Source organism: Pseudopodoces humilis, chromosome 33 (genome assembly GCF_049639895.1).
Source record: "Pseudopodoces humilis isolate 2021_Gansu_Grassland_sample_001 chromosome 33, ASM4963989v1, whole genome shotgun sequence".
NCBI lineage: Eukaryota > Metazoa > Chordata > Aves > Passeriformes > Paridae > Pseudopodoces > Pseudopodoces humilis.
Window position 1 is genome coordinate 1,339,046 of NC_142232.1, and position 26,666 is coordinate 1,365,711.

The 26,666-nt window shown below is 51.1% G+C and overlaps 2 protein-coding genes across 2 annotated transcripts; one reads left to right on the forward strand and one right to left on the reverse strand.

The window, feature by feature from the left end:
- The first annotated feature begins 2,935 nt into the window (after positions 1–2,935).
- On the forward strand, positions 2,936–4,122 carry LOC148182333 (uncharacterized). The gene has a single exon (XM_088068933.1). The coding sequence runs from the start codon at positions 2,936–2,938 to the stop codon at positions 3,740–3,742; it is 807 nt and encodes a 268-aa protein (XP_087925059.1). The 3' UTR covers positions 3,743–4,122.
- A 240-nt stretch (positions 4,123–4,362) lies between these two features.
- On the reverse strand, positions 4,363–19,327 carry LOC148182334 (uncharacterized). The gene is made up of 11 exons (XM_088068934.1): positions 19,249–19,327; positions 17,543–17,580; positions 16,968–17,099; positions 15,350–15,484; positions 14,733–15,077; positions 14,113–14,286; positions 9,739–9,897; positions 8,954–9,053; positions 8,293–8,489; positions 6,795–6,932; positions 4,363–5,682 (listed from the first exon to the last, which is right to left on the reverse strand). The coding sequence occupies exons 1-11, from the start codon at positions 19,325–19,327 to the stop codon at positions 5,599–5,601; spliced, it is 1,581 nt and encodes a 526-aa protein (XP_087925060.1). The 3' UTR covers positions 4,363–5,598.
- Positions 19,328–26,666: the final 7,339 nt, after the last annotated feature.

Genomic DNA, 26,666 nt, shown 5'->3' on the forward strand with positions numbered 1-26,666 from the left:
AAGTTATCACTGCATCAAGTTTTGCTAATAAATCTCATCCTCAAAGTGGATTTGGACACTCAGGCATATCTAAAAATTCATGTGTTAACACTTTGTTTCCAAAGCACAAATCCAGGGGTTGCAGGAATGGTCGATTCTCCTCCTTCCCTGTGGCTCCAACTATTGTTGCTGTTTTGTCTCCAGTTTGCCCTTTTAGATCATTTAGCACAGAATATGTAGCCCCCGTATCCACCAGAAATTTTACTTCTTTATCTCCCAATTGTATAGTTACTAAAGTTTCTTGTACTTGTTTTTGTTCTGATTCTAGTCAGCTGCTGTACTCCCCCAGCACCATTAATTTGGAAGCATCTTGATTCTGATTGAACTGATTGCCCTGGTTAAACCGATTTGGGCATTCATTTTTCCAGTGCCCCTCTTGTCTACAAGAAGCACATTGATTTAACCCTAATCTTGGCAAAACCCATCCCCCTCGTCCTCTGCCAAGTCCGCCCCTCCCCAGTCCACGACCACCTCTGCCGTGTCCTCTGAATCCTGGATTCTCTCTTCCTTGGATCACTGTCAAAAGATTTTGCTGCTGCTTTTGACTAGCTTCCTCTTCCCTGTTATTGCATACTTTCCCAGCCACTTCAAGTAATTTATTCTAATTCCTTGAATCTTCTCCTTCTAACTTCTGCAATTTTCTCCTAATACCATCCTGTGACTGCCCAAGAAAAATGAACGCAAGCTGAACATTCGCTATTCTGTTTCTAGTTGAAGATCTGTATACTTTCTTGCTGCCTCCTTAAGCCTTTCCAAAAATGCAGCAGGGGATTCTTTCTTTTCCTGTCTTACCTCATACAATTTAGACCAATTCATAGCCTTAGGTACAGCATTCCCAGCCCCTATCTGGAGCCACTCTTGATATCTCTTCAGCCTCCGCATGTCCCCAAAGGCATTGGGATCCAACCCTGGATCCTCGGTTGGAAAGTTCTCATCTAAAGTCCCCATCACCATCCCAGTTCTGAGATCTTCTCTCACCTTCTCCTTGGCTGCTCTAAGCACCATCTCTTTCTCAGTAGAGTCCATTAAATTCTCCACTATTACTTGTATATCATCCCAATCTGGATTCTGAGTTTTCATGATCATTTTTGCCACCCCTGCTACTTTATCAGGATTTTCTCTCTAAGTTCCAGCTGATTGTTTCCAAATTATCAGGTCTGGGGGTGGAAAAAGAACTTTCACAAACACCAGCCCTTCTACTCCTACTCCTTGTCTCAAGGGGGCAATCACAGTCCGCCTTTGTCTGCCCAAATCTTTTCCCATTCTACCCAGAACCGGAGCAAGCTGTGACCGAGTCCGATGGGATACCGGTGTTGCTGATTTATTATCATCACCCCGCTACTGCCATCTTCCTCCCCAGCATTTTTCACATTTCCTTGTATCACAGTTAGATTTTGATCATCTCCTGGAGAAGAAGGATCAGGTGAAGGCGGTAGAGGAGGATAAAGAGGGAAAGGTGAAGTGGGATTAGGCGAGATAGGGTTAGGTGAAATAGGATTGGGTGAAGTGGAGGCAGACAAAACAAAATCGTGTTCTTTTGGTTCTGCTGAAACCACTTGTAAATCAACATCCATCTCTTTCCCCTGACACAAACTTTCTTTTAATGCCAGGTGCTCTAAACAACTTTTTCCTTTTACACAAACCTCACATTTATCACTCACACGTGCCTTAACTGCCATCAATCCACACTCAGCCTGCCATTCTGGCTTGTGTCGCAAATAGAAAAGGAAATCAACGTACGGAACTTCATCCCACTTTCCCTCTGGCTTACAGAACAACATCAACTGTAAAATGGTGTTATACTGCAAAGATCCATTTCTCAGCCACTTTTCCCCACTGTCCAGGTCATATCCTGGCCACCATGTATTACAATAATCAATCAACTTTACGTAAATCTTGCCCAAAGTTTCCCTGTTTCCAATGTGCTGATAAGCACCCCAAAGGAGAAGTACGTGGTACAGGGGCATTGCCACCTCAAATCCCTTTAAGCTTCTCCATGTTACAGTTACAATACACCACACACCACTGCTGCCCAACCTGCAACGCTTTCGCACTTGTCTGACAGACGGCGCCTGGGCAATACCAGGAATTCCTCCAGCCCAACCGTGAGAAGCTTTCGCTGCGTCTTATCGGCAGGCACCAGAGCAGAGCGAAAAGCACCTTACCTCTCTCAGAGGGACGTTGTGAGCGGCGGAGACGGTCGCGGCCGGATGGGCTCCCCGAGAATCCCTCGGTGCCGGCTGGAGCGTGATCGGGTCGTGAGCTCGCTCAGCAGCACTCACAGGGTCCCATCTGGGTCACCAAAATGTTAGAGTTCAGGAACACACATAATCACAGACTGATTATATGCAAGTGCTTTATTGAAGTGTGTGGGAACTGGGGGTATCAGCAACCCAAATCTAGCTCCATCGTCTTTGTCCAAAGTGCACATGGTTATACAATTTCAGCTGTAGCAGAAATCACTATAACAACCTTATCAATATTGCTTCATTAATAAATCTTCATTAACTTTATCAATAATGCTTCATGAGAGTTATCTCATCCTTGTATGAACATGTCCGAATCTTATCTCTGGGTGGGTATCTTGGAGACCCCAAGTACCAGTTCCTGTTACCGTAAACATTCCAGCTTGCTAGACCATCCCTAATACCAAGCATTCTTGTGGCCTACCTCTACATGATTTTAAGAAACATTTTCAGAAACATTTAACCCCATAGTAACATCTTGATGTTTGCAGGCTGTTTGTGCTGAATCTTGGTGTGTAGGAGGTTCTTACAGACACAAGATGCCCAATGACTTCCTGAGATGAACTTGGGCAAAGAGGAATCCCCACCCCAAGGCACTCTCCTCTTGTTTTTTCCCCAATCCAGAATTTTCATTCCTGCACCGTGGCCAGATGGAGGAGGAGGAAAAGCCCCGAAGATCCCGCACAAGGAGGGTCTGCAAACCCAGCCCAGGGAGCTGCGAGGAGGAAAGATCCCCCCAGTGCCAGGAGGGCGGCCGGAGATCCAGCCGGAGCTCAGAGCTGGGGGAGAAGCCCCACAAGTGCTTGGAATGTGGGAAGGGCTTTAGAAAGAGCTACCACCTGATCCGGCACCAGGTGATCCACACTGGGGAAAAGCCCTACGAGTGTGGGGAATGTGGGAAGAGCTTCAGCCACAGCTTCAGCCTCTTGCGGCACCAAATGATCCACACTGGGGAAAAGCCCTACGAGTGTGGAAAATGTGGGGATAGGTTCAGCTGCAGCTCCAACCTGAGGGCACATCAGAGGATCCACACTGGGGAAAAGCCCTACGAGTGTGGGGAATGTGGGAAGAGCTTCAGCCAGAGCTCCAACCTGAGGAATCACCAGAGGAGCCACACAGGGGAATGGCCCTACACCTGCTTGGAATGTGGGAAGAGCTTTGGATGGAGCTCTGACCTGAGAAAACACCAGCTCATCCACACTGGGGAGAGGCCCTACGAGTGTCCCCAGTGTGGGAAGAGGTTTCAGCGCAGCTCCACTCTCATCAGACATGAGCGGATTCACACAGACGAGAGGCCCTTCCGCTGCCCCGACTGCGGGAAGGGCTTCAACCGCAACTCCACCCTTGTCAGGCACCAGCGCATCCACACTGGGGAGAGGCCCTACGAGTGTCCCCAGTGTGAGAAGAGCTTCTCACAGAGATCTAGCTTGACCCAACACCAACGGAGTCACCAGTAAGGGAAGCCCTGCAAGTGCCCCGAGTGCGGGAAGAGCTTCGTGCGCTGCTCCAGCTCCATCCCCCATGGGAGGATCGGCGTTGGATGATCCCCAGTGACCCCCGTTGGGCAGAGCCCTGGTGATCCGTGGTCCTGGTGATCCGTGTTGGGAAGACACCTGGCTGGGAGGCTCCACATCTTCCTGGCTCCCTGTGGGCACCTGGATGAACACAGGAGAAGGAACATCCATTCGGACACAGATCAACAATGGGAATTCCCTGGGGAAAGCAGATTTGTTGACTTTCAATCCCAGAAAACTGTTTGTTAAAAGTAACGGAATTCACAAGCCCTATTTTTTACACTTCAACATCTTCCCAACACCTCTCCTTCCTTTTCTGGGAATCAAACACAAGCTTATAGTCAAGAAATTCTGCAAGTGCTCTTGCTGCATGAAGCCACATTGTGTTTTGCATTCAGAAATGAAGGAAGAAAACACAAATTGCCTACTGAGACCCTTCTGCTCCCTTCCAAATCACTACTGAAGGAGAAGCCTCAGGCACATCCTCATTCTCTCTCTTCTCCCAGCAGCTCTGAGCTGCATTGCACAGTGCTTGCTCTGCACCAGAGAGCACAAAGCAGGCTGGCCTGGTGCCCCTGAATATTTCTGCAAAACCCTCTGCATTTCACACCTTTGCTCTGGCTCAGTGCAGAGCTCCAGGATTGCAGGCGCTTGGTCCCAGAGCTGTGTGAGGCACTGGCTGGTGCAGATGTGCCCTGACTTGCTGTCAGTGCCTCACGCTGGCCTCGGTTCCCCTGGCAGAAATGCCGTGCCTGAAGGACACTGCCCTGTGCTGGAGCCTGCGGAGCAGCCTGGCTCCCTCCCCCTGTGCCCAGAGTGCTGCACACACTGCTGACCATTGCCAGCAGTTCCAGGGCAGGCGGCAGAAGAGCAGGAATGGTCAGGCAGGGCAGCAGCCCTGGGCTGCTCTTTGCCTTTCTCTCCTCCTGTGCAGACTCCAGACAGCCCATGGCACCAGTGTGTGCTGTGCCCAGCACGGCGCCGCTTCCCCTCAGGAGCAGCCAGCTGCCAGCTTGGCTCTGAGAGCGCAGGATTTGCCTGGTGCCAGCAAGAGGCAGCCAGGGCCAGGCTGCTGCCTCTTGCAGCTCCAAGGGCCTCCTTCCAGCCTGCCTCTGCCGAGGCTCAGGCTTCTCCGGGCTCTGCCAGGGCTCTGCTGGGGCTCCAGCCTGGCCAAGGCTGGGCCCGCTCTCACCTCACAGTCGCTGACAGCTCTGCACCACAGGAGACCTTGCACAGCACCCTCACTGCTCTTTCTGCTTTCTCTCTTCAGCCAGACTCTCCTCCAGCCAAAGAGATTGCACTTAGGGATACAAATCCAAGTGGCAGGAACCCAAATGTTCTCGAGTCACATCTGCACAGCCTGCATCTGCACAGGATGTTTGCGTTGCACCGCTCCTCCTTTGGTTTTTCCTGCAAATGCCATTGCTGTTTCTGCCTCAAATAGAAATGCCAGAGCTGGGCAAAACTTGGCCAGTTGGCCATATTCCAAAGGCAGTGTGGTCTGGAGAGGATGAATGAAGAGGAGCCTTCCCCACTTTGAAACCATACCAAAGAAGCCATCAATGTCACTTTCCACCTCTAAGAGAACACTGACAATTCAGGAGGAAATGTTGAGCTTTCTCACAGGGTCAGAAGGAGAGAAATGTTCCAAAGGAGTTGAGATTTTAGAAACTTTATTTATAATCCTACTCTACAATCCTACTCTACAATCCTACACTACAATCCTGCACTACAATCCTACTCTACAATGCTACTCTAAGTTGGTCATGGAGAAGACAGTTCTAAATTAATTGGTGCATTCATGTCTCCTCCTTCCACTTCTTCACTGCAACAATGAGTGGTGCCAGGCTGGACCCAGGCATGGCCGATGTTATAAATTGATGCTGCAGAAAGGAAAAGAAAACAACAAGAAAGCATGATTTTCCAAGCTAAGAGCTTCAAAGGCAGGGGAATACTTTTTAAATGGAAAGGGGATTGAGTCAGAGTAGGTCAGGAGCATGGGGCAAGAGTGGCACAGGTTGCCCCAAGAGCTGGTAGGTGGCCCACCCCTGGAAATATCTGAGGTGTGAGTATCCTGATCTCTTGAAAGATGTCCCTGCTCATTGCAGGACACAGACTAGATGAGTTTTCCATGTCCCTGTGTGTTAGTTTGAGATGAATTGACATTTAGGGAAAGAAGTAAGAAACCCCGCACGGAAGTGATCTCTTTGAGAGAAGCTGCTGGGAGCTTCCTCTGTGCCTGAGACAGGCCAATGGCTGGCTAGTTCTGAGAACTGACAACATTTTGCACCATTTAGAAATGAGATGTGCCTCTGTGATGATGCACATTTTGAAAACCACCAGCCCGGGAACTGGCCCTCTTTGCTTCCGGAGCCCGAAGGTAACGGAGCTCTGGTGAGGCCGGCCCTGCTCGCCCACGGCCTGTGCTCCTGGGGGAGGCCGGGCCAGACCCCAGCGGCTCCCGGGCGGGGGATGGAGGCTGCGGGACCCCGGCCCCAGGCTGGGCCAGGCCACGGCTGCTGACATCTTGCCCACACTAAACCCTCTCCCCGGCGTGCAGCGACGGCTCCAGGCCGAGCCTCCCCTCCCAGCGGCTCCCGGGCAGAGAGAGGGGCCCAGCACAGCCTGAAATCCAACACCGTGACTGCCATGGCCTGGGTGAGATTGAACCCTTTCACTGCACAGATGAGACCTTTCTTATTCTTGTGGGCCTGATAATAAAATTTGTTATTCCTTTGAAGTTTGAAGCCTGTTTTGCCCTTCTCCTAATCCATAGCTCCCAGCAAGAAATGAGTAAGTGCCCTGGTGATTTTAGCCAGCGCTAAAACCCAGCACTCCCTGCCAGCCCAGCCCAGTCTAGGATTCCTCCCCATTGTCAGCTGAACAGCACCAAGGAAGTGAGGAGGATGGGGGCTCATCTGATGCCTTGGATTTCAGTGGAGGAGGAGCCCATCCCTCGGACACTGTTTCACCTGCAGCCCTTTTGGCATTTTACCTGCAGCAGCTCCTTGGCAGACCAGCGCTGCGCCTCGCCTTTCTGCAGGCAGCAGCTCAGGAAGTCACGCAGCAAAGGCGAGAATTGCTCGGGCTGCCGCAGCTGTGGGGTCCCTTCTGTGGCTATGTGGAATTTAGCCTGGAGAAAAAGGAAACACAAGGCTCCACCTGCTTCTTTCCCATCTGGAACTGCTCTCCCAGAGCCCATTGTTTCAGCTCCACTCTGCAGTGGCACTTTTTGCCCTGGCAGAGAGGCAGAGATGACTTTCCTGTAGCATTTGGATGACGACTTTCCTGTATCATGAAAAAACCCAAGCCCCAAAGCCACAGCTTTGCCAACATCCAGCAGATCTTGCCTTGGCAGCTGATTTCATTGCCTGATCTAGTTAGTGGCAACTACATCAGCAAATACATCAGCAAAAATGTTTCCTTCTCGGAGGATTCCCAGCAGCTTGGCAGCCTTTTTGGAAGAGGGATTTTGCTATTCTAACTAACTCTACTATTTCCAAGGATTCTTATATGAAAAGAATCTCTGCAGTGCTTGTTGGTCCCTTAAGCACAGCTGCCATAAAACAAAACTCATCCAGCTTTTTGTCCTGTTCTTGAAAATGATGGTAATTGGAAGAAAAGAAAGGAAATGCAGCAGGTGTTCCTCAGGGAAGGAAACAAACATTTGGAATCTCATTTCCAACACAGACACATTAAGATGCCTCCACAAATGGATTGGGTTGAAAATGCCTGTTTGGGCACACAGGAGCCACCTGCAGCTCTGTCTCTCAGCACTCTGAAAATTTCAGGCTCCCTTAAGTGGCAAAAGGAAAATATTCATGGTGAAATCAGAAGTGTCATCCCTGTGGTAACCCTGTGCTCGTTGGATTCTCAAGTCAATGCATTAACGCTGTGCCCATCCCAGAAAGTGCCAGGAAACAAACAGGAGGTTTTGGCAGGCTCTCCCCATCACCAGGCTCCAGCTTGGTGATATGAAGAAAGTGGCTTGGGTTATGAAAGAACGTGGTCACTGAGTGTCTCAGCAGCACTGCACAAGAAGCAGAAGAGACTCTGGCTTTACAGCCTCATCTCCAGGTTTCAGGCAAGTTTCCCTGTGAGAAGAATGGGGGTGCACTTCTTCTCTCAAAAGCACTGTTTTCGAAACTTGGTTCGGTTTGAGTTTCTTTGCTTCATTTCTGGAAAGATAACACCAGCTCTGAGATGCTTGTTTCCTATTCTTCGGGCCATCTACACAGCCACAAGAGCTGGAAGGACTTCTAAGGCAAAGCAAAATGCTGCCTGAGAATGGAGATGGTTTGGGCGAGGGAAGGCTTGAGTTCCCCCACTGCTGCAACCAAAGCTACAGCAGATGCTGATGTGCTGCAGGGCCATTTGTAGAAGGGGCCTTGGTGGAAGCACTTCCAGCAGATGGCCATGGGATTTTGTGCAGTGAGCAGAGAACACGGGACAGGTGAGAAAGACAGCGGGATCAGAGAGTATTTGCTCCTTACCGATCGAGCAGTGAAACTGTCATAAGGAGTTTTTTGTTCGGCCATTTCAATTGCCACAATTCCAAAAGACCACACGTCCACTTTGGGGCCATATGGTCGACGCTTCACCACTTCAGGTGCCATCCACCAAGGAGTCCCGATCACCGAGCACCGCTGATTGTGCTCAGGGGTGAGCTGAGCAGAAAGGCCAAAATCAGCTGAGGAGAAAGCAAAATACTGTTTTAATTTTCATACTGTCAATTAGGAAACCAAGGCAAAGAATTCCCCAGTAGAAGTTTGAGAATGTGCAGTTGAATTTCCTGGACAACAGTCCCTGCTCTGTTTCCTTGGGGCTTTAGCCAAGGCAATATGAATTGGCTACTTCAAACATCCCCCCATTTTTTACACTTCCTCCAGCAGTGCCTTTTGTTCCCCTGAAGGTTTAGATTGTAGCTCCCTCCCTCTGGAAGGAACACACACAGACACACACAGAGCAATAGCACTCTTGGCTGCTTGTGGTTCCTTGTCATAGCTGTGTGCACCCTGCAACTGTGCCTTCAGCCCACAGCAGGGGGGACCCCTGCACTGCCAGCAGCAGCATTTTTGGGGAGCTGGCAGTCACTGAAAGCAGCCCCACACCCCCCATTCCTGGAAGGCTGAAGCTGAGCAAGAATACACTGACCCAGCTTGACAGAGCCGTCGGTTCTGAGCAGGATGTTGTTGCTCTTCACATCTCGATGGATCACGTGGTTGGAGTGAAGAAAATCCAGTCCTTGCAGGCACTGAGAGAGAAAACAGAACCAGGGGGGTGAAAAGTAGTGCTGTGAGTTCATCCCACAAGAAAGGAAACAGCTGTGGAAGGTTCCCTTTGCAGGGGAATGGGGAGGAATGGCAGAACACAGCGCCATTGAGAGCAAGAGCCTGCTGCTCCAACAGTAGCAGAGCAGCACCTTTCTCAGGAAAGGCATGTCAGCTTTTGAAAGAGCACCAGCAACTGCTGCTGTAGACTGTCCCCTGCAAACCAGCCAGGGTGACTGCAGCTGCAGTGCATGTGCTCAGGAGCAAACAGCATTTGGGCTGCACTACTATCCTTTTCAGCTGAGGACTAAAAGAAATTAGTCTCTCTTTTTTCTTTCCTGTTTGTTTCAAATCCTGCCACCACACCTTTGCTTTAGAGACAAGGAATGTAGTGCAGACAGGCAAAAGTTTAGCTGGGCAAGGTGGAGAACTGCAAATGCCAATGCAAGAGACAGAGCTAGAATACAAGAGCAGGGGATAAGAGTACAGGAAGTGAGTCCAGTGAGTGTAGGGGCACTGGCAGACAGTTCACTTGAGATGCTCTTGCTTGCCCATAGCCTAGCAGCAACACAGAAACCAAGCTTGGCCCATGAAATCCCTCCCGTTCTGAGCCCCTGTTTCCCAGACAATGCAGCTCAAGGCCTTGGAAGCACAGATGGGATCCCTGACCTCCCGACTGACAGCTGCAATCTCTTCTTCAGACATTTGAGTCTCGTCGATGAGATCTCTCAGAGTGCCTCCGTCCATGTACTCCATCACCAGCCAGAGTTCCTCATGCACAAGGTAGCTGAAAAAAGGAAACAAGGCCATGCAGGTGAACATGCACGGCTAGGTTGGTTTTTTGCTTGAGTCTTGTTTCTGGGTCCCTGTGAGACAAGGGCAGAAGAAAAGGAATAGACATTGCCTCTAGGCTGTGCAGTGTTTGCAGTCTGTGCTGTCTCAAGGAGAAAGGCAGGTTAGGAAGAGCCCAGATAAAAAACCTGTCACGCATGGCATTTCTGGAAATAAGCACCTAGTCTTCCTGGCATGCACAGCAATGGAAAAGAGGGGCAACAATGCAAGGGCAATCCTCTCTTGGATGGTTCATCAGCATTTAAGAAACTTGAAAACCTCAATCCCAAAGAACTGTGGAGGCAATGAACTTAGAAGGTATTGAATTCTTAAGATAGGGCTGATGCAGGTTTTTGAACAATTTTCAGTCTGCATTGGCCAGGGTGGATTCATGCAGACAAAATGCAGTCTCTTCCCATCCATTGGAGATAAGTAGAGAAATAATAATTAACAGCTCTATTTCCTGCCACTGACCAAAGTGGGTTTTTAAGCTCTCATGCTTGTAGTATGTAAACAAACATTCAAGGGATAGGACCGTGACCACTCACCTGGCTAAGTAATTCACGACCCTGGGACTCCTATTACTCTCCATGATCTTGATTTCATTCATGGTTAGTATCTTCCTCCTCACTCCTTGCACACTTATTTTCTTTATGGCCACCTCAAAGGACATTGAAAAGGAGTAATTTGAGAAAATTGGTGGCATGAGACCACAACACACATGGAGCAAGTGATTGTGGAATGGCACAGCCAAGCTGTGCCAAAGTGCCTTGTGATTAGACCTCATCATTGGAGTAATTAGGAAGTGACATTCCAACAGCCCATTTCTCTGCTCCCTTGGGGGCCAGTTACAGGACACGTGGCCACTGGGGATTTGCCTTGTCCACTTGGTAACAAAGGTGTATCAACGATCACCCACAAAGCTCTGACCACACTCTCTGCTGCTCTGCTTGGTTTCAAAAGAAGGAATGGGTGCCTTGGTTCTCTGTGGATACATCCTGGGCTATGGGCAGGGCTCAGGGCTTTTAGGAACATCTTGCAGGTCTCTCCCTACATGTGGCTCCCAAGTGCAGCACTGCACGTGGCTGAGGAACTACCAGGAGCATTCAGATGTATTTGCTGGCAGCCAGAAATATGAATTCAGGACTCTGAAGCTGTAGCCCCAAAAAGCAGTGAGATGCTCTAAGACACCACCTTTGTTTTAGCAATTGAGAGCGTGTGGGCGTGTCCTTCTCTGAAAGGAACCGCTGCCCTCCTTGTCTTCCTACGGGCAGCTGAGGAGGACAAAGCCTGTTCCAAGTGCAATTTGCAGGCTGGCTCCAGTCTGTGCTTCTTGTGCCTTTTCAGCACAGCTCTACTCAAAGCTCCAGCCACAGCTGTCAGCAGTGGGGAAAGGCCTGGAGAGCAGCAGAGGCTGCAGGGGCTGTTGACATTTACCTCTCCTCCTGTGGCAGTGTCAAGTGCTCTGGAAACCTCTCCAAAAGCCCTAGAAACAAAACAGCAGCAAAGAAAGGAGAAGCTGTTTAGATCTTGGAGGGAAAGCCAGTCCAGACAGGAGATCTCTGCTGTAAATGCCTAAAAGCTGCAGGTTGCAGGAGGGGTCTGCCAGAAGGCAGATTTTCCCCTCCAGTGCATGGGCACTGGGACTGTTCCTGAAGTGCTGGGCTTTCCTGCCTCAGCTCAAAAAGACAGCTTATTCCTTCATCTCGGCTATCAGTTTCTAAACTGGGCAGTTCTAACCCTGAGCATGGAGTATTTCCTTTAGCAAACTCATGGACAGAAATGTCCCTGAGGACTGTTATCTGACAGCTATCATAAGGGGGTAAGTTGCTCTTTCAGGCAAGCAAGGTTCTTCTCCTGTCATTTGTGTGGCAAAATTCTATGATCTTGAGACATACACAAATGCTAAGGAAATTACCACAGAGCTGTCCCACACTTGAGAGACAAGGAGATCTACCAGGTTCTGTTCCTTGCTGCAGGCAAGACCTTGGTTGGCAGCATGGAGATGTCTTTGACAATGCCTTCTGAGCACACTTGACAAATTCTGGCCAGTACTGAGAGATGGGGCAGACTAAGCCCGCTGTCTAAACATGTGGACAACTTGTCTGACTTCCCACTTGATGGATATTCCACCAGGGAAACACCTGGCCCGTGGCTGTGTAGAAGTAACTGTGGTTGGACTCACCCGCTGCCAAGACTTTCCAGTTCAATGTATTTTGTGACGGGATTTTCCTTGTTCACCATTCTCCCTGAGGGAAACAAAATGCAAGATGCTCACTTTCAGGCAGAGATCCTAACTTGCAGGAGATGCCAAAGGCAGCCCCGCTGTCTGGGGCTCTGAACCCTCTGTGCTCAGCTGGGCAGCAAGCACAGCAGCAACAAGACAGGCAGTTGTGCAGTACAAATGGGCAGCAGAGAGACTGATTTTGTCCAGTCCTTGGAAGGAAATGAAGCGCAGAGAGCACAGCAGGGCACAGCACAAGGCTGGCAAAGGCCAAGCATGAGCACTGACAAGCAATGGCAAGAAGACACAGCCAGCCTGAGCCCCTGACAAGCTGTGGCCCCCGTTCAGGACACAACAGCATTGCCTTGGAGATCAGACACACCCAGGTGCAGATCAAGGCCCTTTTTTGTCCCAGCAGGTGAAGGTAGACACCAAATCAGCTGGGATCTTTTCTCAGCCCCACCTTTTCTGAGAGCACAGCACTGGCAGTTGTTATGGGCAAGAAGCAGATTAAATGGGTTGTGCTGCAGAATCACAAAGGGCTTGATGTGTTTTCCCAGAGACTGATCTGAGCAGGGCTTGGGCCAATAGGTAGGATTCTAAGAGTCATGGGAATGACTGGGAATCAGGTATGAAAAAGTGCCATGGATCTGAGGAATACACAGCACAGGGGCTGCAGGCTCGCTCCTGAGAAATGCCTGCAGTGCTGTTTTATCTGATCACACCACGTCCATGTGTCTCTTGGACACATCTTTATAAAAATAAAACTAGGATATTAATTACAGATTGTTATACAAGTATCTGTTTCTTCATTGTGGGCCCAATGAAAACATCTCTTGCTCTCTGTTTCTGCTGTCACCTGATGTTCTTGCAAAGGAGTCCTCACTGACAAAAATACAGCATTCTCATAAAAACCTTGGAGATGTAGTAGAGGCAATAAAAACAGTCACAAAAAGGACAGCAGTAAGACACATGGGGCAGAACAGCTCTTTCAGGATAATGAAAAAGCAAACTCTTCCAAAAAACCCCAAATCCAAAACCAAAAAAGGATAAAATCTGAAAACTAAAAATGGAACCACAACAAAAACACAAAACCCCAAAACCAATCAATTTCTCTGAAGTCTTTTGGTTCTGACGACTGATGGGGAGTCTGGAGTCTAAGGAGAATTTAGGAATCAAATATTCTGTTCAGTTTGGCCACTAGCACACAGGACTTGCATAGATCATTTGCTAGGCCACAGCCTTCTGCTGATCCAAGAACAATTCCTGCTTCTGCCTTTAGTGGCAAGGGAATCCCAGGCAAAGCCGAGCCAGTCCAAGCTGCCCTCAGAGGCAGCAGGAACACCCAGAGCGCTCTCTCGCTGCCTCAGAGCACAGCAGTTCCTGTGGGGAGTCCTAAATGTCCCTGGGACACCAAAGTGAGGAGGATCATTTGCTACAGCTCTGCTGGCACGTGCACACAATACACTGTCCCTCAGACAAGAAATACACCAGACGTACTCAGTTGCTCCAGGAAGTCTCCCTGGCTCTCCTGGAGCTGAGCAGCAGATGTGTCACTGCTGGAAATGGACAAACTGCCCGGGCTCCACTGCTCAGCTTGGGGAACAAAGGCTCCTTTAGATGCTGCTGCTGCTGCTGCTGCAGCAGATTCAATGGAAGAGCCTGTGTAGATCTGAGAGAAGAAAGGAGTTTGTGTCAGAAAGCTGGCTGGCCGAGATTACCCCGAGTTCCCTTTTCAAATGCAAGCCCTTAGGAAGTTGCTGTTAGCCACATGCAAAGCTCATCAACTGGATTTTTTTGGATGCCCGCTTCTGGAACCAAATGGTCAAAACCCAAGGTTGGTTTTAATCAAGTTCATGGCCAGTTTCATATTCCATTTTCCTGGATTTTCTGAAGGATGACTGCAACAACGACCATTGCACTTCCTCCCAAGGATCCCTTTCCCCCTCCAAGGGCTGCAGACACATTTGCAGCTCCTTGTTCTAATGTTGGAGCTCCTCCCCCTCAGTCCTCTTTTCCTGCACCATCTTCAGAAGGTGCTCAGCCTGCAGCACTTGTGCTTGGGACAGTACCTGTGCCTCCCGCCGACCTTGGGGCTCTTCATCACCAGGCATTTGCTGGAAGCCTTCGCAGGCTGCCAGGTGAGATATCAACACGTCCACCTCAAGTCAAACAGAACAAAGCAGTCAGAGAGCACAGCTTGTCCCTGTCTGCCAAGGCTCATTGACTGTGAGCAAAGGGAAAGAGCAGGACAGCAGCAGATTCACCAAGGGATACAGACAGCTTGCAGCTTGTATTCCAAATCTATCTGGGGGACTGTGTTCACTTGCAAAAAGCCCTGAAGAAACAAGGAGAGCAGGAGCAGGCCAGCAGGAATCCCTTGAGATGAGTGCTGGCAAAAGGGGCAAATGACTGGTGCCACTGTCCAGGGCAGCAGCTGAGATTGAGCCCAGCAGGAAATGTCCTTCCAAGCAGCTGGGATAGACACTACAGCAGGATGGCACTGAGAGGCATCAGCCCACCCCCCTGCTGCTCTGCAGAGGAAAGGCAAGAAGGGCAGAAAGCACCAGACTGCAGTGACTGCTGTGCCTATCGCTCTTTCACTCACTCGATTTTCTAGAGCCTCTTGCTTCTGAGCGAGGAGATGAAATTTCTCTTCGATGATCTTCCTTTCTTCCTCCAGCCTCTTCTCCCTTGCCCTGATCCTAGCCTCAGTTTCCTGCAGCTCTGCCAGCAGCTCCTCATCGGAGGCCTGTGAGGAACGACAGAGAGGAATTTCTGTGAGTGGAGTGTCAGCCACTCTTTCACTCACCTGATTTTGTTGATTTCCTCTCTGCCAGTGGAGATCCATCTCCTCCTGGATGTTTCTCCTGTCTTCCTCGTGCCTCCTCTTCACTGCCATGATGGCCCTCTGAGCTTCAGGCAGCTCTGCTTGGGGCTCTGCCTTGATGTTCTGTACACACAAATGGAGAGCAAGTGCCTGGGAGCTGCCATCAGGCTCAGCCTCTTCCTCAGTTTCAGCCTCAAAATCACACTCATTCAGTCACTTCTTTCTGCTTCCCTACCCACCTCTGCTTCCACTGTAACCTCCTGTCCCGCTGCTGATCTCTGCAGAGGCTCTTTGCTTTCAGGGCCTCTGGCACTCGTGGCCTGCTCAGTCCCAAGAGCTGCGTTTTATGCCCCTCTTCCTGCCCTTCACTCTGTCCCCTGCTGAGTCAGGCTTACCTGGCCATTCTCCAGTGGCTCTTCCACCTGCTGCCCCAGCTGCTCTTCCTGCTCTTGGGCTGGGAACAGCTCTCCCTCAGTCTGGCACGGCCTCCCTGAGAAAACAATCTGCTCCTGCTCTTTCTCTGGAAGGACCTGCAGAGAAAGCAAGAGAAGATGGGCTTCAACTTCTCATACAACATTTGTGGGCCAAGACTCAAAGACTGATGGGCTCCCACGTTCCCAAAGCTCTGTGCTGCTGCTCTCCTGCCTTGTTCTCTGCCCGTGGGGAAGCACAGATTCCAAAGTGACCCTGGCAGTGCAATCAGGGCCCATCTGGCACTGAATCTCCAACAGACTCTTGGGCAGCTGACAGGAAATGTGGGGCATTTCTCCAGGGCCTCCCTCCCCTTCTGCTGTGTCCTGCTTGTCTCTCCATAGTGACTGACAGCCAGCCCTGTCCCACAGCTCCATCCTGGCTCTGCAGGGGCTTCCTGGGTGAGCTCACCCCTTGGGAGAGACACTGCTGGAGTTCATGTTCTTTTCAGGCCTGCACTGCCACTCCTGCCCTTCTGACATCTACACTCTTGTTAGAAATCCTGCTCATTCAGGAGACAAGGATGTGTGCAATTTGATCCTCTGCTGCAGGTCAGAGAGCCTCTGTGGCCACCTCAGGATATGGAAGAGGACCAAGGTGTTTCTCCTCCCTCTTTTGTCAGCCGAGAATTCTGAGTGGCAGTGACAGAGATCCTCAAAAGGCCCCAGCACTAAATTAATTGACACACCCCCAGGGATGCCAATGAAGGAAACCATGTGTCATGTAATGCATGTATGACCAAAGTCACCAAAAACCACCTAAACCGTGGAATTGTCCCGCCTCACTAGGACAGGCAGAAATTTATAGGTGAAACAGGGAGTGTCAGGACAAAAGAGGCAGGAGGAGGAAAACAGCTCTGAGGGGAAAAAAACAACCATCTCTAAAGGGGTTCTTAGCAACACAAGACAGCACTCAAGGACTTGCAGCTTTGCCCCCACACTAGGCTCCAATGCAGTTTCCAAAGCTGCAGACTTCACCACAAAACGTATCAACAGAAACTTGCCACTTGTGGATTTTGCCTCAGAAGAAGGGTTCAGAACTACGCAGTTTGTTTCTTTGGCCACACAGGACAAGAATGGCCGGCCACAGCTTCATGGACAACACAATCATCTCCTTGCAGCTTATCAAAAGCCAAAAGACAGGTGGCCTAAAAGACTCTGCAGAAGTGAAGAATTACTCAAGGAAACTGCAGAACACTTCTCAAGGTCATCCAGAGGTTTCCAAAAAGGGACAGCAAACAAACCAAGCCCTGTGAGCCCCAGAAATGCCGTGTGAGCCCTTGGCCATGGCTTGGCAGAAGCCAAGAGACAGAGCTTCCCTGAGCCAAGCAGCCAGCTGCTCACCCGCAGGCAGCAGCGCTTTGGGGCCTCAGCACGACGGCTCAAAGCCCAATTTCCAGCTGCCACGGGATGGGGGAATGGCTGGGTGCTGGCAGGACTCCAGCACTCAGCATCCTCAGCCACCAACAGCAAGTGCTGGCTGCTCAGAAACTTGCAGCTCTGCCTTGCACTAAAGACAGCACCACCCAGCACTGGCACTTACTGTCTGGGGATGGTCAGGCTGGGCTGTGACCACAGCTGGAGGCTCGTGGTCCTTTTGCTCATTTTGCTCCTCTTTGGCCTCTTCTCCAGGAGCAGAGGGAGCCACAGGAGAGTCTGCTCTTGCTTCTGGGCTCTGTGGACAGATGGTGGAGTTAGGGACAGGCAGCTACCTATCATTTAGAACCTTATTTCTCTTCAGCTCTATTTCTACAACCAGCTCTACCAAGCACAAATCATCAGCTTTGATAGCAATGGGATTCTAAGTCTCTCCAACTAAATTAAAATGGGTTAATTCAGCCATACTGCAAATAGTTCTGAATTAGAGAGTTCACCCTGGCTACTATCAGCACACAACGTTCTCTCTGCAAAACTGAGCTTTGAGTTCTTTTAAAGCTCTGCAATGGAAAATTAGGAAATAGCCAACAATGCCTTTGCTATTGCTGTTGTAAACATGGAAATGGATCTTCTTCCAGCCCACCCAGCTGGCCCTCTGCACTCTACTGCCACAGGCCAAGCTCACAGTTCCCTGCACAATTCTGAAACACCAGGAACATCAAATGTTCCTTTCTGACTCACCTCAGGATCGGCACCTCTGAACACACGGCTCAGATGACCTGCAGTGGGCAAGGAAAATGAACCAAATTCTTTGAGAAAACTGGAGAGAACCGTGGCCTATTTAGAACAGCATCTGAGAAGATCTCCCAGTCTACATTTTCAAAGGTGTCCTGCTTGACTGGTGTGGTTTAAAGCAGCAACTAAAAAATCACTAGAAAACTTACTTATTTCTTGCTGTGAGATATGGATTAGAACAAGAGCAAAACAGGCTTAAAACTTAAATGGAATAAAGAAAGTTTATTAACAAAAACTACAATAATACGCAACCAGAATAAAACTTCCAGAACAACCCTTTTCTCCCCCACTACCCAACCATTCCCTTGTTTACATATCAACATAGAGACAAAAAACTTTGGAACTTTGGTGTTTAAAACAGTCCCAGTTCCTGCTAGAGTCTTTTCATCAGTCTTTGTAGAGAAACAGAAGTCTTCTTCTGCTATCTATGGAGTTTTTCACAAGAAAACTCTTTTTCTTCATAGCTTTCTATTTCTCTGATGCCAGCTGCCCGCAAATCTGCCATCAGTTGTCTCCTCCCATTTCCCATCACTCTGAGGTGTGTTATGGGTCATGAGTCTAGGGATGTCATTTTTATGAATGAGTTATTCAAAGGCAGAAGTTCTCTTTATCTGTTTTTGTGAGCCCTCCTGGAAACAGAAGTTTTCTCTTTTTGCTTCTTAAAAGCCACAAATCTTCAACTATTACTTCTCCCCCTCTGTTCCAGCATCTCACAGTGTCACAACTACTTCATCATTTGCTCAAAATCCACACTTGGAAACACTCCATTCCTCCCAATATACTCTGTCATGAATTAAAAGAGTTTTTTTCAGAACACTACTGTCCATCTCCATAGCTTTAACAGAAAAATATTTCAGCTTATTAAAGCATCTCCTTATTTCTCTTCCCCCTCTAAATTTAATTTTTTTCTTCACTGTCTTGGATGGGTTGATGGTTGATCACTCCCTCTCTCTCTCTCTGGAAGAAAAGGATTCATCTGCAAGTCTCATGCAGGTGGTAAAATCATGCAGGTGAAAATCTTGCTAAAGCTGCAGATGTTGATGGTGTCAGGTTTCAGTTCAGTGGCAGAAACTGCAAACCAAGTCAGGCCGGCCGGCTCCGTTTCTCCCCCCACCCCGCCCTCTGCAGCCTTGTCCGGCCTGGAGGGGGGGAGGAGGCCGAGACAGAGCCCTGTGACCTCGTCAGAAGCCAGAAACCAAAGAGAGCAAGAAATTCCCGGCCTCACATCTTAAGGTGGTGTTCACAGGTTGATCTCACTTCTCAATAGTTCAAACCGCTGCCAATTCTCACAAATGGCCAGGAATTAGTCAGGAGAAAAAACTCCCATCAGCCTCCAGCAGTTTCAACTTCCCAAGCTCTCAGAGCTATCTTAAAAGTAAAGTCACCCCAAGACATGGAGCCAGCAAAGTGAGGAAATGACAGACTCTGCTGCCACAGGCTCTCCCGTGGAGGGAACAGAACCCCTGCAAATGCTGCCCGCAGCCCCCTGGCTACAGACACCCCGTGTTTTGCTGAAGGTGTTGACAGCAGCTTTACCAAACCAGTGGCATCCTCATGGTCTTTCTGTTTCAATAGCAACCCGGTCACTAAGAAAGAGCAGGGAGACCTACAAAAGCCAGCTCAGGTTCCAGCCAGGGAAAACCTCTACTTACGTGCCAGGTTGGTCAGGTAATAGCCGGAATATCCGATGACATAAAGGGTGCAAACGGCAGCAGCGAGCTGCTCAATCATTGTAGCGCTGCTGTGCCAGTTTGCACACTGTGCTCCAACTCAGGAACAAACAAGGCTCCTGTCAGTGTGCAGCTGCCCACTGACAAACGCCTCAAGCAGGAGGATGCTCCTGCACTGAGCAAGCCCAAGAGCTGCTCTGACACTGAGGCCTTGCGTGCACCAAGGCAACCTTGGGATGTCACCACGACAATGTGGCATCCATGCCCTGACATCACAAAGCCAATGCTCTGCGGTGCTCTGGGAATTGATGCAGAGCAACCCAACCTTCCCTACAGCAAACATAAAATTGCCTGGGAGCTTCTCCTCTGTCACAAAGTGTCACAGATCCTTTGGTGGGCTCTGGGAAATGGAAAGACAGAAACTTCCACAGATACTGAAGGGTTTCATTTACAGCCTTGGAAGGAGCTTGGGTTCATGCAATGCTAAAGGTTCACAGACGTTGAGTCGAGAATTCATAAGCTTATGTTCCTATAGCTGCAAGTAAGAATATGCCATGAGCAAATAAGAAACTGCATTGAGTGAGATGGTGGAGAGTTTTCAACTGTAATTGTGTGATTTTATAGAGTAAGCTATGAATCTAAATATTATCATAAGAAGCACATGTGTGTAGGTGAGCTAGCAGTCTATTGGGTGAAAAGCAGGCGCAGTGCAGCAGAACGTGGCAAAGGTGAAAGGTGATTAAGTAATAATAAACCTCTTCAATTTAGTGCATTAGCCAAAAAACTCAACTTAGCGAATCTAAGCCACTGCACCAGGCTGAAGCTGAGGATCCCCAGCCAAGCTGAGAGGGAGGAGAACACAGCATTTGTGGGATCCTTTCCAGTCTGACTTGCTTTAGCTGGAGCCTGGGGGAAGAGAGAGCAGGAGAAGGGTTGGCTGAGTCCTCTCCCCTCTGCCTTGCCCTTCTCTGCTGGATCCTCAGTTCATCCCACACCCACCCCAAGCCTCCATCCCCATCCTACTGGTGCTGACGGGATTAAAGGAGATAAAGAGGAGATAAAAAAGATAGAGAGGAGAGAAAAAGAGAAGTTCAAATGCAGCTTAAATATGAAAGAAATGCATATGTTAGTGACTGCTGAGAGTTCAAAGGCAGATGAAGGGTTTGCGAAGGGACAGGAGCCCGTGAAGGGCTCAGGAGCTGCTGCTGCTGGGAGGGAGGAAATGCACCAATGGCTCCCAGCAGAGTCTGTGCTTTGAGGCTCTTTCCCAAACAGCTGCAGGAGGGAAAGCAGCTGAGTTTGGAGGAAGAGTTTTCTGCTGAGGTTTCCTGTTTGGAGCTGTCACAAGCTTGAGCTGCTCAAGGGAAACGCGGCTCTGCTTCCAGCAGGGCCCAACTGCCCGGGAGCACAACTTGGTTCCCTGGCCCTGAGCCAACGGGCAGCAGCAGCTTCTGTTCCCTCCTGGCTCTTGTGTCATTTCCAGCAGCACAAGACACACCAAGAAAAGCTCCTCCAGAACATGCCATGAGAAACAACCTGATTTCATTGCATGAAGGAGCTCTGACAGTCCCACGGGCTCAGGTTTGTTTGTCAGTGAACAGAGCAGGGAAAAGCACAGACACATTCCCTGCACAGGGAATTCACAGGAGGAAAGTGCAGCGCTGGAGGATGTGCTTGGATACAACGTTCCCACGGCAGTTTTGGGGATAAAATCGTCAGGAGAGAGAAAAGAAAAAGTCCTACCAAGGGTGGGCTGGGGAGGGCTGGTGCTTCCTGGGAGGCTCCCGAAGCTCAAGAGGACAAAGCCCAGACCTTGTCCAAGCTGCGAGCTGGGTCTGAGCCAGAAACCAGGGGGTGGCAGAGACATTGCTGCTGAAGGGCTTCAGATTGCCAAAGCTGAAGTGTCCAGTATCAAGGAACAACTTGAGGTTATGGAAGTCCCAGTGCCCACGTTCCATCCCCTCATTTCAAGCTGAAAGCAGAGCTCCACTTGTGACTCTGCTTTTTAATAATGAATGTCAAACTTCAACAAAATTCCCTTAAAGACCCCATGAAGGTTCACACTGTGAGAGCTCAGTCGAGGCAGCCCCAACTCCTGCCCTGCTTCAGTCCCTGTCAAGCCCACTGTGCTTTCCAGCTGCTTTGCTCCAGCTCCCCGCAGATCACCATGAATTCCACTGAACTGAAACAAATCCAAGTCCTCGTGGGTCGGGCCAAGGGCAGGGAGAGGTCACTCAGGGATCACCATCAGGGGCACAACACCCAGGCATGGGGAAATGAACTGAATTTAGGACTGAGCAAATCAGAACAGGAGAATGAGGATTAAAATCAATCTTGAGAAACTCCTCCTCCCGCTCCTGAACTTTTCTGTCCGGGCCGCTGCTCGCGGGGCACAGAGAGGGGCCCGGCCGTGTCCCTCCAAACTTCCCTGGGAATCAGCCCAGAGCTTTCAGCCTTCCTTGTGCCCATCCCCGGGGCCCCTTGTCCCTCCCAATGGCTCCCGTGGCTCTCCCAGTCCATCCCAGCCTCTCCGTCTGTTCATGTCGCTGCTCCGTGGATCTGCCGCGCCTGGGCCAATCAGAGCGCGTCTCTCTGATGACTCATCAGTTGCCGGGCTGATCCACAGAGCCGAGAGCCCCGCGCTGGACTCGGCCTCCCATTGCCGCGCACTTCATTCCCAGTCCCTCCCAGTGCCACCACAGTCCCTCCCAGTGCCACCACAGTCCCTCCAGTGCCACCACAGTCCTTCCAGATGACCCAGTGTCCCTCCCACTCCTTTTTAGGCATTCCCAGTCTATTCCGAGTTCATTCCCACTGCACTCCCAGAAGTCCACACTCCCTTCCAGTGTCCCAGTATCCACTCTCATCTCTCTCAGCGCCACCCCAGTCCCTGCCAGTCCATTCCCAGTCCCTCCCAATGCCACGCCACTCGTCTCCCATCTCTCCCAGTTCCCCTCCAGCTGATCCCAGTCTGTCCCCACCCTCTCCCAGTTCCCCCAGCGTGTCCATCTCGCTGGTGCCCTCGAGCTCCCAGCCCGGCCCCGGCCGCCTGCTCTGCTCCCTGATGGATTTCTCCCCTGCCCACATCCAGCTGAGCTGCTCCCAGGGCCAGCAGCAGCTCTCGGGCCACGTGCTGGCCACTGCCGTGCTTCCCAGCGGGGACTGGAGCCAGCAGCTCCTGGTGCTGCTGGAAACACCCCTGGCAATGCGGGCTCAGCTCCAGCTGCCAGGTGGAGCACGTCAGCCTGGAGCACCCCCTGAGCCGGCACTGGGGCACGGCCCGGCCCCCACAGCGCCGGGGGCAGCGGGGGAGGCACTGGGGGGGCCCAGAGGGGGATTGGGGTGTGCTGGGAGGAACTGGGAGGGAGATTGACATGGCATGGTTTAGACTGGGGAAGGGAATGAGGTGCTTAGGATGGCTGGGAAGGGATTTGAAGGATGTTGGGGAGGGTGGGATGGGGTTCTGGGGGTCCTGGTGGACACTGGGAGGGAGTTTGGGGGTGCTGGGTGTCACTGGGAGGGATTTGAGTGAGCCTGGAGGAGCTGGAAGGAGATTGGGCATTGGAAAGCAGGGATTGGGATGAGGTTGGTTGTGCTGGGAAGAGACTGGGAAAAGTCTTGATGAGTCCTGGTGGGGCTGGGAAGGGACTGGGAGAGGGTTTGGGGGTCCTGAGGCAGTGGGGAGAAATTGGGAGGGGGCTGTGGGATCCTGAGAGGAACAGGAGGGGCTCTGGTGGGTCCTGGGGAGGCTGGGAAGAGACTGGCAGTGATTTACCAAAATAGCAATATTGATCCAGTATCAATATCAATCTGTTAATGGACAAAAAACCTCTCCAACAGTTTAAAGTTACAAAGTGGATGTTTAATCCCAGCACTGGGCGAGTGCAGGAGTCATCCCTTAATACGCACTGCAAGTTGACAAAAGGTTCCAGTGTCTATTTATTTACAAAAGTCTTAAATTTCCAAAATACTAATACATATTAATACTAATGCATATTCATAATGCTAACACTGCCCATGCTCCACTTCAGATTAGAATTCATGGTAATGATTTTAATATGTCATTACGCCTGCATGGTGGGCTCTGTAATTTGAGGACGAGGTTGTTTTAGTGTGGAGGGTTCATCAAGGGATGAAGAAAAACTGCGCTTCCTCACTCTCACCTTTCTACCTTTACAATGGTTGACATTACAAATGACATTTGGTACAACTCCAGTTTTCTCCCTTGTGACTTTGAAATGGGTTTCCAGATGTAAGGTCTGTGATCTTCCTGAACCCGTTTATCAGTTTCTTTTTTTTATTATAAGCACAGCTGAACAAACATACAATGACAAGTAATTTTTTACCTCAGTCCGAGATTCATTATCTCAAATCCTGCTTCTCACTTAATCATTAACTCTAACTAGTTCCAGCAAGGCCTATCTCTGGCTAAGATCTCCAATTTTTCTAAGATACCTAATTTTTTAAAATTAGTGACTCCAAAGGAGGTTTCAGACGGTCCTGGATGGGCTGGGAGAGACTGGGAGGGTCCTTGGAGGGGCTTGGTGGGTCTGTGAGAAGTTTTGGGGGTCCTGACCCCTGCAGACCCCCAGGGATGCCATCAGACGCTGCCCACAGCAAGATGCTGAGGGGGATCGGAGTCTCCATGTTGGGCTTCATCTTCCTGGCACTGGGGCTCGGCTTCTGCCTGTGCAGGAAGGTGAGGGGGGGTCCTGGGAGTCGTGTCCTCCCCCCCCACAGAGTGTGTGAGCTCCCCTCGGGCCCCCAAGCCCGGTGTCACCCCCTTTTCTCTGCCCACAGAGCTCCTGAGGCAGCAGGAAAAGGTTCTCTAGGATTGAAAGTCAATGAATCCACTCTTCCCAAGGAATTCCCATTCTTGGTCTGTGTCCCAATGTTGTTCCTGCTCCGGTGTTCATCCAGGTGCCCACAGGGAGCCAGGAAGATGTGGAGCCTCCCAGCCAGGTGTCTTCCCAACACAGATCACCAGGACCACGGATCACCAGGTCTCTGCCCAACGGGGGTCACTGGGGATCATCCAACGCCGATCCTCCCATGGGGGATGGAGCTGGAGCAGCGCACGAAGCTCTTCCCGCACTCGGGGCACTCGCAGGGCTTCCCTTACTGGTGCCTCCGTTGGTGTTGGGTCAAGTGAGAGCTCTGTGAGAAGCTCTTCCCACACTGGGGACACTCGTAGGGCCTCTCCCCAGTGTGGATATGCTGGTGCTTTCTCAGGTAGGAGCTCCACCCAAAGCTCTTCCCACATTCCAAGCAGGTGTAGGGCCGTTCCCCGTATGGATCACCTGGTGATTCATGAGTTTAGACGTGCTGGTGAAGCTCCTCCCACATTTCCCACACTCATACGGCCGTTCCCCAGTGTGGATCATCTGGTGCTGGATCAGGCTAGACCTGTAGCTGAAGCCCTTCCCACATTCCAAACACTTGTACGACTTCTCCCCCAGCTCTGAGCTCCGGCTGGATCTCTGGCCGTGTTCCTGGCACTGGGGGGATCTTTCCTCCTCACAGCTCCCTGGGCTGGGTTTGCAGCCCCTCCTCGTGCGGGATCTCCGGGGCATTTACTCCTCCTCTTCCATCTGGACACAGTTTAATGAAAATTCCTGGTCACGGGGAAAAAAAGAGAGGAGAGCACCTTGGGCTGGGGGTTCCTCCTTGCCGAAGTTCACCTCAAAAAATCGTTGGGCATCTTGTGTCTGTAACAAACCAAAACAGCAAGATTCAACCCAAACATCCCAAAAACACCAAAAGAGATCAAAAACTAACAAAACTACAAGATTCAGCCAAAACCCCCTCCGGAATAGAAAGGTTCAGCCCCTGTAAGAAAGCAAAGCACCAACATTTAGCCCAATAAAGCTCAGAAACACCAAGATTCAGCTCCAAGAAAATCGTGGATCACTCTCCCCAGTCACCTGCTGCATGTTGGGAGGCAATGCACCTGTGACTGGGGGAGCTGCAGATACAGGGATGAACTTTGTGCTGCTTCCTCTTCCTGATCCTCTTCCTCCTCCTGTGTCCCTACTCGACCTCACACTCCTCTTCCTCTTTCGGCACAACCCCAGGTACATATTTTGACCGTTTTGTTCTTCAGCCCTGCTTCTCCTTCCCTTCTCCTCCTGCCCCCAGGCCCAGCACCCACTGCCGCCTCCCTCTTCCCCCCCAGTCCCACAGCATCCCACCGCAGGGGCACGGATGGAGCTGGGCCAGCTCGGCCTGGGGCAGCGCTGGGCTCTCGGCCGCTTCCGCCCGCACTCGCTCCCCACTGCAGCCGCTCCCACCACCACAGCGCGGGGGGGCCCGGCCTTGGCGCTCCCCCCTCCCACCTCCCCAAATTCCCCTCAAGGGGGGCGCCAAGGCCCGGGGGGGAGGGGCGCAGCTGGGCTCCAGCTGGGACCATTGAAGGGAGATAATGGAATGTCAGAAGGCCATCCAGGAAGAAGGGATGATGACCCCAAAATATCTCTGAAGGGTCCCTTGGGAGCATGTGGAGGTCATTTGCATATTCCCAGAGGGAATTAAGGACATGGACACCCACGGGGCAATAAGGGAAGTCCAGAAGGGATTTAGACAACAGGGGATGGATGGTGTTGGTGTGCTGGGAAGGGATTGGCTGAAGGGGAGGGTGCAGGAATGTGCTTAAGGCAAAAAGTAGCCGGAGGAATCCATGGGGTAAGAAAAACGATGATGGAAAAGAAGAGGAAGAGAAAAATACTGAGGATTGGGATGTTTTCCAGAAGGGTCTTATCCTCAGAATTTGCCAGCTGACTCAGATCCTTTGTATCCCAGTTTTCCAGGCCAGGAAAACAAGGAGGTCAGGATTTCAGGGGGTTTCTCTGAGCTGGGAGCGGCAGGAGCGGGCGCAGAGCTGCGGCACCGGGAGCACGGGCTGGGGGCCTGTGGGGAGCTGTGGGGCCGGGCCGGGGCTGTGGGGCAGCCGGGGCTCAGCGCCGGGCGCTGCCTGAGCCCAGCACCCCCCGGGCAGGGCCGGCAGTGGCCCCCGGCCCCCAGGAGGCTGCGGGACGCCCCGGCCGCTGCCCGGCCCCGTGGAGCTGCCGGCCCTGCCCGCCGGGGGGGCCGCCTTTGGACACTGCGGCAGGACAGGGACCGGCTCTGGGATACGGGCTGGGGAGGGGAGCCTCAGCACAGCAAGCACGAGGAAGGAACAGCTCAGAAATGGGGATTAGACCTGCAAGGATCCAGATGATCTTTCAAGGATTCTGTGGTGGGTCCCTGGAGAAAGGAAGGATTTTGCAGAAAGCTCAGCAGCTGCCACAGGATGAGCACCCCCAGGCACTGAGGGGGGCTGCAGCAGGGCCAGAAGAAGCCCCTGCAGCACTTGCTCACAAAGGCTCAGCAGCTGAATGCAGCAAGGGATGAGCAAAAGGCCA